Source organism: Calypte anna, chromosome Z (assembly GCF_003957555.1).
Source record: "Calypte anna isolate BGI_N300 chromosome Z, bCalAnn1_v1.p, whole genome shotgun sequence".
Lineage (NCBI taxonomy): Eukaryota > Metazoa > Chordata > Aves > Apodiformes > Trochilidae > Calypte > Calypte anna.
In genome coordinates, this window is record NC_044274.1 from 53,008,560 (window position 1) to 53,021,790 (window position 13,231).

General features: G+C 37.4%; 1 protein-coding gene across 4 annotated transcripts in view; it reads right to left on the minus strand.

The window, feature by feature from the left end:
- Nucleotides 1-13,231, minus strand: part of LOC103537182 (trafficking protein particle complex subunit 13) — a 31,945-nt gene that overhangs the window by 11,286 nt on the left and 7,428 nt on the right. For all 4 annotated transcript variants that reach the window (XM_030467900.1, XM_030467899.1, XM_030467902.1 and 1 more), the window contains exons 3-7: nt 12,536-12,635; nt 11,864-11,948; nt 10,998-11,125; nt 10,796-10,868; nt 3,351-3,395 (exon numbers count right to left, since the gene is read on the minus strand). In XM_030467900.1, coding sequence (XP_030323760.1) covers nt 3,351-3,395; nt 10,796-10,868; nt 10,998-11,125; nt 11,864-11,948; nt 12,536-12,635 — 431 coding nt within the window. The remainder of the gene's footprint in view (nt 1-3,350; nt 3,396-10,795; nt 10,869-10,997; nt 11,126-11,863; nt 11,949-12,535; nt 12,636-13,231) is intronic.

A 13,231-nucleotide genomic window follows, 5' to 3' on the forward strand; every position in this document is an offset into this window, starting at 1 on the left:
GATAGCATTAGTAAGACAGAAACAAATAAAAATGGATGCAAACAAAGATGACAATTACATTTCTAAGTATAGCTAGTATGGTTACGTGGTTTACTAGCTTCACTTCAGAACTAATCTGAAGTAGAGCCTAAGGCACACAAGTCACAGGTAAGATATGAGAGAACAAACTGACCCCCCAAAAAAATGTTTTGAGGAAGTTTAAAATTGGGCCCGATATTAAATCCATGCAATGGGTTGTATATAAAATGGGAAAACAGTCCTTGTCATTTTGCAGATAATCCAAGTACCTATGCATACATAAGGTCTCAAACAAAAGTAATGTGGCAATGTCTTCTACTAGCAAAGCTACAATATTGCAAGTTATAACAAAATTTAGTATAGCATAATCAAGAAAAACATTCGAATATCCACAATTTCAAAACTCTACTTTAACTGCAAACTTTGTTTTCTTAACTGTCTTAATATTTGTCTGCCTATGCATATTTGCAGGAACAGAGCCTCTTACAGAGCTTTTTCCAAGGTACACCAGAGTCAGTGATAGACTTCCTATAGACCAGGGTAGGCAATTCAGCCTCAGGTTTCCCGGAGGTTAGGGTGTCAGGGCATGCATTCTATGCATAAATTTAAGTGATCAACTTGATTTGGGTGCTACTGCAATATGAGCAACAAGCAAGAAAATTAACATTCAGCATCATTCCTTGTTTAAGAAAAGAAAAAAAAAAAAAAAGTATTATAATTTCTAGCAGAAAATACTTTTAGTGTCAGACTTTATTAATAGATAGCACAACACCTGTAATATTAATTGTAACAGTTTACTTTGTTAGTAAACCTTTAAGGACCTTTAGTTGACTAATGACTGAATTTTTTCTCCCCTGCTACCAAAGATAACAGTGTTTCTTAACATTGAGGATGAAGGCCTAAGTGCTTTGACAGCAATGCAGTATAACATACAACATCTAACCAAAGCCTTATTTCTAATAAATAAATAAATAAATAAAATAGTAAATACATAAATAAATTTCTTTCTAGTAATAAAAAAAAAATTATTTTACTTCTGCAGTCACAACACATAGCAGCACCATATATGACTTCCAAAAGCAAAGCATGAAGTACTGTATTGGTTAGTTTGCTAGGCAAATGAAAATTTTTCAGTTAATATCCAAAATCTTTAAAAAACTTTTTTGCATTCATACAGATACTACTGTAATGGGAGTTTCTTCCTGAAAAGGAGAAGCAAATGGCATCTAAAAAGCCTTTTAGAAACTTTATGGTGGGAGAAAAAAACAAAAATGAAACCCACAAATTCTAGCTCAGACACTTCTCACAGATCTTTACATGAGAAACTGGTGGCTGAGAAATGGAGTTTATTAAGTCCCTTAGCAAGGCCAGCTAGTAAAACAATTTTGTAAGAAAAGAATACTTTCCACCTATGTTAAATGTTTGCCCAGAATTTACCTTATAGAGGTCTTTATTTCCATTTGTTCTTAACTGTTTCAGTACAAAACTGAAATTACATGTGACATATAGAAAGACAGCAACATTTAACTTATCTGCCTGTCTTTCCCCTACCACATATTTTCTGTCTGAAACAATAATATAATCATCAATGCATGAAAATGGAGGGTTTTTTGTTCCTAGAAGAATTACCTAGTTTTTTTAGGACTGTTTTTGTTCTTAAATCAGAGCAGGAGACATTTCCAGAAATTCCCATTTAAGGATAACATCACTTCTGTAAAGCAGCCAACCAGGGATACATACTTATGTTCCAGCCCCACTTAAGTATCTTCCAGCTGGTCAGTGTAAGGATTGAAGACTATGGCCTAGATGCACCTACCAACAAATTTTTATGAAAATGTTTTTCTTTCCCCAGTACTATATTTGAATCACATATGACCTATGACTTGATTTATTCTCCCTCTATATAAATTATATGTATTAAATGTCTCATAATTTACATGCTACTGATTCACAACAGAGAAAACCTTTACTGCAGGGTTTCTGCCCAACTCTGAACAAGACAGAACTTTGCATCTGGAAACCCATTCGTAGAGCAGAAATGCTCACCTGTTATTTCTCCCTTCTGTGTCAGCTATTGATACTGTTAGTAAGAGAAAGAAATGCACCTTTCACACCTCTATAGCCATAATTTTGCATGGTGAACCAAAGGTGTGATTATGACGAGATAAATAATTAGAACAATAGATTTGGAGACCCCTTTGCTTTATATGTGCTTAACAAGCATATTACCTGCTTAGTTAAAAATGGAGAGCAAAGTATTTTCTACTTGCAAAACACAAGTTACTTTTCAGATTGCCAAAATTCCATATATTTTCTTCTCCTCTCACTGGCACTTTCATGTTTTTCCCATCTACTATACAATGCAACATAACACACCTACAACTTCACTGTCTTTAAAACTGTTGTAAACACACTGTTTAGGAATACTAATGAAGGTTTTCAGCAAAGCCACTAGCAGTCTAATAGATGACCACATTCCAGTATTTATGGGGAAAAAAATAATGCTCATAATGGAAGCTCTCAAACTTTGCAGGGTTCAGTCTGAACTTCATAGAAACAATACAGAATACAACACTCACAAGATTGAGCTACTTGCTCATTACACAGGTAAATGACAATGACGGAAACAAATGTCCTAATTTTCTATCTAATGAGATACTGTGGAAGTTTATACCCTGCGACAGACCTATGCAATAGTTACATGCACAGGGAATGTGCACAAATAAAGAGAATGGTTTTATGAGTTTCCACTTTCTTAAATTAAAATTCTTCACATAGGTAGTCAAAGCCTAAGTATATCCAAATAAATGGCCAGTTACAAGGCATATACACTGTCATTTAATTTTGAAGTACTTTGTTTAACTGTCACAAACCTAAAAATTAAATTATTGAACAGTGGGGGTCCTATTTATACTGAGGAAATTTAAATTTCTCCAATTTCTCCAATTCTTATCTGCTAGTGAACAATTAATCTCCCTTAGATGAAGCACTCACCAGCCTAAATATGCATGCAATAACTGAAATTATTTGAGCTCACAGAAAAGTGGAAAATACAGAAAACTGTTGGTCAACTGCATTAATGTCCCGAAATGTCTGCCTTAGTTACTATCTCTTTGCTCTCTATGTATCAAAAGTATAAATCTTCTTAACCTTAATCATATAAACTCATCACCTATTTTTTTCCTTTTATAAATTATCACCTTTCTCAGAACCATGAACTTAAGAAGCTCTTTGAATTTAATAAACTTATTAAATTTGAATTTAATAAAACCACATCAATTAATAAACTCAGCATACCAAATCAAACCCAAATACATGCAGCTCTCACTTACCTCAGCATTGTAGAATTTGGTTTTCACATCTAGTGGTTTGAGAACCTGAAAGAAATGGAAAAAAGAAACAACAGTTTCGCAGACACTTTGAGCAAGTTTCTGAGTGCTACCATCTTTAATGAAGTGTTACTTTTCTCTTTGAGCCTACATAGAACAGATGCATAATGGAATATAATACAATCAACTATGCTAAAATCTCACACCTAAGAGTATACACCTGCTGCTTATCTGCACACATAGGTAGCTTTGTCAGATTTAAAACAAATACTTGTCCATTAACCACTGGCCTCTTATGACCCCAGACAAATCCAGTGGGCTAAGTCAATCTTTTAAAGTAACATTACATCCATTTTGTATCCTGAAGTGGTCTGCACTTGCGTTCCAGAGTGAGCAAGAACCCCGTTATATTTACAGGTTCTTCACGTTTCTGCAGCAAACAGAAGTTGCTGAGGGATTATCTAAAAAAAAAAGAGAACTACTCATGTGATTAGCTTAAACAACAAACCACCACTAGGCTTTCACTTCCTTAATGAAAATGCAACTGTTACAAAACCAAAAAAACTAAGAAATTATTTTAATCACATACTGATTAAAACAACAGCAGAAAACAATTTGGTAGTATAAATGGTGATAATATAGTGTTGGTTCTTAAGTCCTTGAATGACTTGCATGAAATGTATTGCATATTCAAATATGAGATGCATATACACTAAAAAGTACTCTTTATTTATGCTTGTAAGGAAAAAAATTATCTTGAAGACATTATTTTCTTTACATAGGGAAACTTTTCTCTTGTTTACATGTAAGTATACTGCATCCTGAGAGACCCCTGAAGTTCCACGCTGTGAACAAATTTTTTAGCCCTGAAGAATTCAAGATTAAAAAGTAGTATTCATGGAAATTTTCACCTTATAACGAACATAATGTTAAAACCTTTAAAGGCATCACAGCTATCTTTCACTCTCTCTCCAGACAGAAAAATGTCAAAATTTTAATTTTTTTGTCAGCTGAGTACTTTTTTCTGCCCAATATTTTGATTCAGTAAACTTCTTAATTTCCCTAAATGCTGATGCTCTTTCTGATATACAGACTTTCCACTGATTTCAGTAAGTTTCAAGTGGTGCTCCAGTAAAAATAAAATAATTACTGTGACGTTTGCAACTCTCTCCAAAATCAAATAACTAAATAAAGAATCATTCCTTCTCCATATAAATATGGTGTTAATGACTCAGAGAAGGCTTTGGAACAAAAAAGGCACTATTAATCAGTACTAAATTACATATAATAATTGAAAAAGAAACTGCTTAAAAACAACTGTAACACCAGGTCAACTTAAAGACCCTAGAAAACATAACTGGAAAAGCTTAGAATCTGTAAAAAAGACAGATACTTTTTTTGTTATAAAATAGCTGGTCACACCTTGGTCACTTACAGCCATCAATTCACATTGTAAAGACTTTAGCTTTCTGTGATGTTTATTTGTGTTGGTTCTCTGATTTTCTAACTGGTGCTTCCGTGTCAAATGTGAAAAAGAACAACCAAAATTGCTCAGTAAGGTGTTTTTCTCATGAGTCAGGGAGTATTTCTAGAATAGGTTTTTTGAGAAGCTATTTTGCTTCCTTCTTCAAAGAAAAAGCTTCAGATACAACTGACAGCTGGCCTTATATATTTTCACAGGGTTGCTTGTGTTCGATTCAGTAAAAAACTTGAAATTATAATATGCACATAGATATATTACATTTCCATATAAAATCTAAAGGAGATAAATGGACATCTTGAACAAGGCCCTAGCAAGAACAAGGTTAGGGCAGAGAGAGATAAGAACTGAAAGCCTGCAGATGTGTATGTTAGTGATCCAAGAAAGCCTATACGCCACAGGGGGACAGAGAATAAAGAAATTAAAAGGGAAAGAGTTTTAAGGGAAGAAGACAAAACACATAAAGGTGAAAATCAGCCTCAATAAAGGTGAAAAAATACCACAGCATTTCTCAGCTCAGAAAGCATAAAATTGTCCTGTTTTGGGCCAGGATAAAGCTTTTCTGTCTTGTAACTTTGCTTTCAGCTAAGTCTCTTGCAAGTAGCTGTACCCGCTGAGATTAACAGCAAGTCTCGCAGTCAGTGTCTGCTTCTAGGGCTGATAACACTCGATGTTTACAGTTACGGCTGGAGAATGTTATGCACAACCAAGGCCACTGCTTAGGTCTGAGCAACATCATGTGCTCTAGAAAGAGAACAGGAGTAAGGTCATCAAACCTGCAAATCTCCTTTAGGGAGGAGCAGACAAGATACATGACCAAAATTGACCAAACAGAGTATTCCATCCCACATGCGTCATGCCCAGTATAAATCTAAGGAATTATGAGGGTCAAACCCCTTCCCCTTCTTTTTGCCTGCTTCATTTGGCCCTTTGGTCAAACTTCTTCCTCTCTTCCTTTTTGCTTCAGCATCCTGAGAGGATTCCATCCATCCCTCTGTCTGCCTGTGGTCCTGATCCATACCAGCCTGAATCTGTGTGTTCCTGCCTCCAGCTCCTGACTGCTGCTGACCCCAGGAATCCAGCCTGGACTTTCCCAGGGCTGCCCTGCAGCCTCGGTGGTGATGTGAGAGTTACTGGGGGAAAGGAAGGAGGAATATGGTATCATTTCTCTGCATAGTTGTATATATTTAGTATTTTTTTCCTTTTTATCATTATTGTTTTGTTAAATATTTGTAGTTTAATTTCCAACCCATAAGTCTCTCTCCCTTATTCTCTCTCCTTTCTTTATCAGGGAGGGGAGGAGGATTAATAGAGAGCATCTGTCATTTGGTTAATTGACAGCCCCGTATTAAATCATAGCAGATTTACTGGCACTCAACGCAGGGCTTAACCTAATTAGCTTGATCCCAGTTCAATTTTCAACTAATTTGCCTGAATAGTTTGAATTCCAACTCCAGTGGAAGGATACTGAGATGACCTTGCTGAGCAGGAATCAGACCTCTTTCTTTGGAAATTTCACAGGGTTGGAAATTAAACCAACTGTGCTGTAAACTTGGTATTCAGGGCATGTGATATGTGTTTTTGTAGCTGGGATTAGCATTAATATGTGGTTTATTTTTGGTAAGAGCTGCTTAAGAACCATCATTGTGATATAGTCTTCAATACTGATATGCAGTGGTACATGGTGCAGTGGTGTTCATACAGAGATAAAATCTTGGTTGGTAATTACACTTTCAGTTTCAATTTGGGAAATTATACCACTCCATCTTATTTTGGGCTGACTCCACCAGATTTTAGTAGCAATAGCATTTTTTTTCTGATTCTCCTGGTGGGTGTTGTTAATTTTTCTCATATACTGGTGAGGAGTAAGACAATAATCAGAGTCATGAGAATGAGCATACCTTCTAGGAGGTCGAGAGTTGCTGTTTGGAGAGTGAGAGCCGCCCCTGGTACAGAGAGCACCCCACCTCCTGCCTCTGCAGCCACTGCTCAGCCCCCCCTCACACAAGGGCACAACTCGAGTACTATGTCCAGTTCTGGGCCCCCCAGTTCAGGAAGGATATCGAGGTCCTGGAGCAGGTCCAAAGGAGGGCAACCAGGCTGGTGAAGGGACTCGAGCACAGACCCTATGAGGAGAGGCTGAGAGAGCTGGGGTTGTTCAGCCTGGAGAAGAGGAGGCTCAGGGGAGACCTCATCACTGTCTACAACTACCTGAAAGGAGGGTGTAGCCATGTGGGGGTTGGGCTCTTTTGCCAGACGACTTTCAACAAGACAAGAGGCCATGGTCTTAAGTTGTGCCAGGGGAAATTTAGGTTAGATATTAGAAAGAATTTCTTTACGGAGAGAGTGATCTGGCATTGGAATGGACTGCCCAGGGAAGTAGTGGATTCTCCGTCCCTGGAGATATTTAAAAAGAGACTGGATGTGGCACTCAGTGCCATAGTCTAGCAACCACAACGGTGGTAAAAGGGTTGGACTCGATGATCTCTGAGGTCCCTTCCAACCCAGCCAATTCTATGATTCTATGATTCTATGAACTCGAACATGGCCGGCGAGCATCGCCAGCACCTCTGCTACAGCTGCAGCTGCTGCCTCCACCCCCACAGACACTGCTGCTGTTCAGAGAGCCCTGCTGCTGCTGCTGCTGCTGCAAACACCCCAGCCTCTCCCCTTCAGCCCACACAGCTACTTGTTGACCCTGTGACTAGCAGCAAAGTAAAACAAAAGAAATCAGATCTTATCCCTAGCCCTTCAAAGTCTGCACAAGACAACCAGGTGACAGAGCAGACAGAAGGTACTGCCTCTCCTCGCAGAGCAGCTGAAGCAGAATTATCTGACATGGAGGACACAGCAGCATATGTTCAGTCCTATTCCATGAGGGACTTTCATACTCTAAGAAAGGACTTTGGCTGTTTTGCAGGTGAACCACTTCTCACTTGGTTACTCCGATGCTGGAATGACGGGCCTGCTACCATATCATTAACTCAGAGAGAAGCCAGGCATTTGGGGTCCCTGGCCAAAGACGCAAGTATTGATTGGGCATCTGGGAAAAAGGCTGGAACCACCACCCTATGGAGACGACTCTTGTCATTTGTGTTTCAGTCACGCTTGAAAAAGGTATCAGGTATCTGAATGAACTGGCTGTACAAGATGTGATTTATACTGATGATAAGACTGTAGATCCTTACCACATGCCATGGCCTAAGCTTATGATGCGAAGGTTTGTGCACGCTGCACCATCCCCATTTAACCATACACTATCAGTAATGTTATGGGTTCCTGGAGAAAAGAAACCAACTGTGTGGCTGAAAATAGCACAAGAATATGAAGATGCTGTCATGGCTCCTTGTCGAGCCTGGGTCTCAGCTGCAAAGGAGAGAGCTGAGAAACTGCAGCTATCCCATTTTTCTCAAATGGGAGATGGAAGCCACATTGCAGCCATTAAGAGGAAACACCCTCCTATGAGACTGAATCGAGAGAAACAGTATACAGCAAGAGGTATTCTATGGTCACTCCTGAATGAGTATGGAGAGGAAATTAAAAAGTGGGATAAGAAACCTACTGCTGCTCTATATGCACATGTATGTGAGCTAATAGATAAAGCAAATAAAAAAGGAGGTCCTTCTAAAAGGATGACTGCTCAAGTCCCCAGTGTGGAGATACCCAATCCAAATATCCTGGTGACTCAAAATCCCTGTACATCAGGTGTGAATAATGGGGATGCAAGCCCCAGTAATGCACTTACTGACAATGTTGTATGTGCTCAATTTAGAGGTGCCCTGCCTCCAGCCAGGTGGAGGAGAGGGACAACCGAATTTATTGGATTGTGTGGATTCGATGGCCTGGCACATTAGAGCCACAAAAGTATAAAGCCTTGGTGGACACTGGTGCACAGTGCACCCTAATGCTATCAAATCAGAAAGGGACAGAATCTGTCACTATGTCTGGAGTGACAGGGGGATCTCAAGAACTGAGTACTGTGAAGGCTGATGTGAGCCTCACTGGAATAAAGTGGCATAAACACCCTATAGTGACTGGTCCAGATGTTCTGTGCATCCTTGTCATGGACTACCTTCAGGGAGATGATTCAAGAACTCAAAAAAGTACTGGTGGTCCTTTGGTACTGCAGCTGTAAAGACTGAGAATGCAGGATGGCTGCAGGCTTTGTTTGGCCTTTCAGATAAATCCTTTGTAGTGGGGTTGCTGAAAACTAAAAACAAGCAGGTGCCAATAGCTACTTCAGTAGTGCATCAATGACAGTATCACATCAACAGAGATGCTGTGATCCCCATTCACAAGCTGATCTGGCAAACAGAGAGCCACGGAGTGATCAGCAGGACTCACTCACCCTTCAAAAGTCCTATATGGTCAGTGTGAAAGCCTAATGGAGACTGGAGGCTGACAGTGGACTATTGTGCCCTAAATGAGGTTACATCAGCACTAAGTGTTGCTGTGCCAGACATGCTAGAACTTCAGTATGAGCTGGAGTCAAAGGCAGCCAGGTGGTATGCTACTATTGACATTGCTAATGCATTTTTCGCTATTCCTATAGCACCAGAATGCAGGCCACACAGTTTGCTTTCACCTGGAGAGGTGTCCAGTACACCTGGAATCAAATCCCCAGGGGTGGAAACACAGTCCTACCATCTGCCATGGACTGATCCACGATACCCTGGAAAAGGGTGGAGCTCCAGAACATCTACAGTACATCTATGACATCACTGTGTGGGGTGACACAGCAAAAGAAGTCTTCAAAAAAGGTAAGATAATTGAAATCCTTCAAAAGGCTGCTTTTGCTATTAAAAGAAGCAAGGTCAAGGGACCTGTACAAGAGATACAGTTTCTGGGGATTAAGTGGCAAGATGGACATCGCCACATCCCAATGGACGTGATTAACAAAATAGCAGCTATGGCCCCACCAACTACCAAAAAGGAAACTCAGTCCTTCTTAGGAACTGTTGGTTTCTGGAGGATGCATATTCCTGCTTGCAATCAGATTGTGAAACCTCTCTATGAGGTTACCTGAAAGAAGAAAGACTTTAAATGGGGCTTAGAACAACAAGCTGGTTTTGAAAGTATTAAGCCAGAGATTTTGTAGGCAATGGCCCTTGGACCAATTCGAACAGGGACAGACATTAAATATGTGCTCTACACTGAAGCTGGGAGTGATGGTCCTATATGGACTCTCTGGCAGAAATTATATAAAACACCTGTATTGCCAGACACTGTGAGAGGATCTAAAAATATATTCAGTGAAGCACATCACCTAATACTCCATACTAGGGGAGAGAGCCCAGTTACCCAAGCCTCAACATACTTCTCTTAAAAAACTAGCATCCATTAAATACACAGCTAAAACAGACTGTTCTCTGCCAGAATCACACAGTCCACAGATAAGTTATTTCCTGCATTCCTTAGTTACTCTAATCTCATATAAATTGAAATTTATATGGTGTAACAGAAGGTTCCAACTATATAATTCTACATAAATTACCTCTGTAATTATTGCTCAGTTATAACACAGACTTCTTTGCTTAGTTTCCTTTAAAAAACAAACCGCTAAGTTGCAATTTAAAAAAAGGTTACACACACTAAAATAAAAATTAGAATGTTACAATTGAAACTCAAAGGTCAGATGTGTCAAAATCAGGATGAACAATACCCGCTCTGTTTAAAAATAATGATAAATCTGGATGCTATAAAAAGGTGTTTTTTTAAAGAATAAGTTATTCTTTTTCAATAAATGAATAAAAATTGCAAGGTTTAATATTTATTATTTCTGAAAAGTTTAACTGCATGGTAATTAGAAACCATCAGTTCATGTGAAGTTAAAAGAGACATTTTTAATTGGTTAATTTTTAAAAGTCAAACATATTTTTAGTAGTGAGAAGCTTTTTAAGCGTTTCATCAAGACTTTTAAAATGGGTTTTCCAGATTCTGCCACATATTATAATAATTTGTGCAATACCTGAAATTTGAAGAACTTTCTGAAGTACATCTTCTCTCCTGTTTGTGTAGTGTAACTTACTGCACAAACTAAGCTGAAAGAAACAATTTTAAAAAATAATTACTTTAAATCTTGTGTTTATAGAAAAGCAGCCACAGAATAGCACACATGTCCTGCAGTTTCATTCAAACTTGTTCAATCATAGAAAAATTTAAGACCTTACATGTGTGTTCCTATCTCCTTTACTTCATGATGGATCACATCATCAATGCAACAGTCAGGTTTAAGTTCTGCCACTGCAGCACTGGAAGCTGAAAGATTCAAGCGTTGAGAACTTGTCTGAAGATCAGCCTGCAGAGAGAAAAACAAGACACTGGTTAGAACTGCAGCAGCTTAAAACAGTCTAAAGAAAAATAACTTATGTTATGGAGCACTTATGTTTTACTGAGCATTTTGTGCCCCACATTTTTTTATACGTATAACATAATTAAGATATATTAAGATTATGAGATGTTTATCAAAATGAAGACAAGTGTTAAAATACATATAAATGGTCCAAAAAAAAAACCCAAACCCCAACTTAAACTTTAAAACTTAGAAAAAAAGAAGCCTGTCTAATTTTACATTTGAGTTCTACAATGATGTCAGTAATTTCTATACTCAGTGTATTATTTGTTCAGCAGAAAATGCAAAAAACCACAATGCACTAGAAAAGAATTCATTAGAAATACAAGCAAAATGCAAGTCTATTCATTACAGATACTTGCTTTGATGAGCTAATTGAAAGTGCAAGTAAACATAACTCCAATTTCTTTACTGTGCAAGTTTTGATGCACCAGTTCTCCAGAGAAGCTTTATTACATATCCCTTTTAGAAACAAAATCATAGTTTTTATTTTAATCATTAAATACTTCCATCATAATTTCTGTTATGTCCTACTGTTTTGAATTTCCAGGTATATTTTTTGAATTTCCTAAATATTTTCTGAAGTTAATACATTAGAATTAAGCATACAAGATACTGTCAGAAAACAGATGCAACTTATTTTCAGTTTTTTTAAATCCAGTAAGTAAATTTATCTTTACATACCTTCACCAGTATATCCTTGACAATTTGATTACTATCATTGTGTACACTAATATAACTGGAAAACGTCTCTCCCAAAAAAATATTTCTGTGTTCAAAAAGAAAAAAACATGTTTAGTTCAACTTAATTAAAAAGAAATGCAGAACATCTCACTGAAACCGCTTTAAATTTAAATTGTACATGACAATTTAAATTAAAATGTGCATTTACACATTAGTCAGATCAAATGTTCAAAGTATGTTCGCATTTTCACACCTATACTTCTAAGTATCACTGTTCTAATATGAACAACTTCAAAAGAAAACAAACGAGACATTTTCTAAATAAAAATACAAGAATAAGATGGCCTACATTACCCATAAAAATCACTGTAGTAAACTCTGTCAGTGTAGGATGTATTTTGTAGCAGTGTATTCCACTGGAAATTCAAATACAGCTGCAAATTGCTTTCAGCATTCATTCCTTATTACATTCAAAGTCAGACTACAGTCAACAGGCTGCATACATTTACATACTATGTCACATTACAAATCAAACCCCAGATTATTTTCAGAACAATTAAACAAAACTATTGCATAAAAATAAAGTTCAAAAAAGAAAGAACAGTAATGAACAGATTATTCCTAAATGAATCCTAAACATTGCATTTTACAGTTGCAGTAACTTATTCTTACCCAAAATTTTGAGGTAATGTCAGCATTTCTCCTAGCATCAATGTTTCTGCTCCTTTTACAGTAGAAGGATCATCTTCCATGAGCTGGTTAAATAGACTACCTATAGAAATACCAAATTGCTAGTATGTAAATATTTGTCAAATTTAAAGCTTTGCCTACATTAAGTTGGTGGAGTTACCACCTCTGGAAGTGCTAAAAAAACCACGTGGAAATATCAATTCAGGATGTGGTTTAGTTCCCATAGTGGTGTGGGGCTGATTGTTGGACTTGATGATACTAGAGGCCTTTTCCAACTTTAATGATGCTATGTTCTCTAAGTCATGAAACTTAATCACTTAATTTGATGTAATTTATTATTTATTATTTATTATACTTATTTTATGACACACTTGGTTAGGGATTAAATAAGTATCTATAGGCCAGTCTGTAAATGATCACCTACTTCCAGACACATCTAATAAATTAAGCAGTACTGAAGACTTCAATCCACAGTGCTCAAATTAACATTAAACTTTTAAATGAAATTCTGCCCAAGTAAAGCACATTAAACAACAGAACTAATCAACGCTACTTATTTTCTTCCCTTGCTTGCTTGGTATTTCCACACAACTATCTCTTCCTCAATATTTCCCTTGCCCCATACTTGACTCCTCGACTGCTACTATTACTGGGGGACAACCCAGGAATTTCCTATTC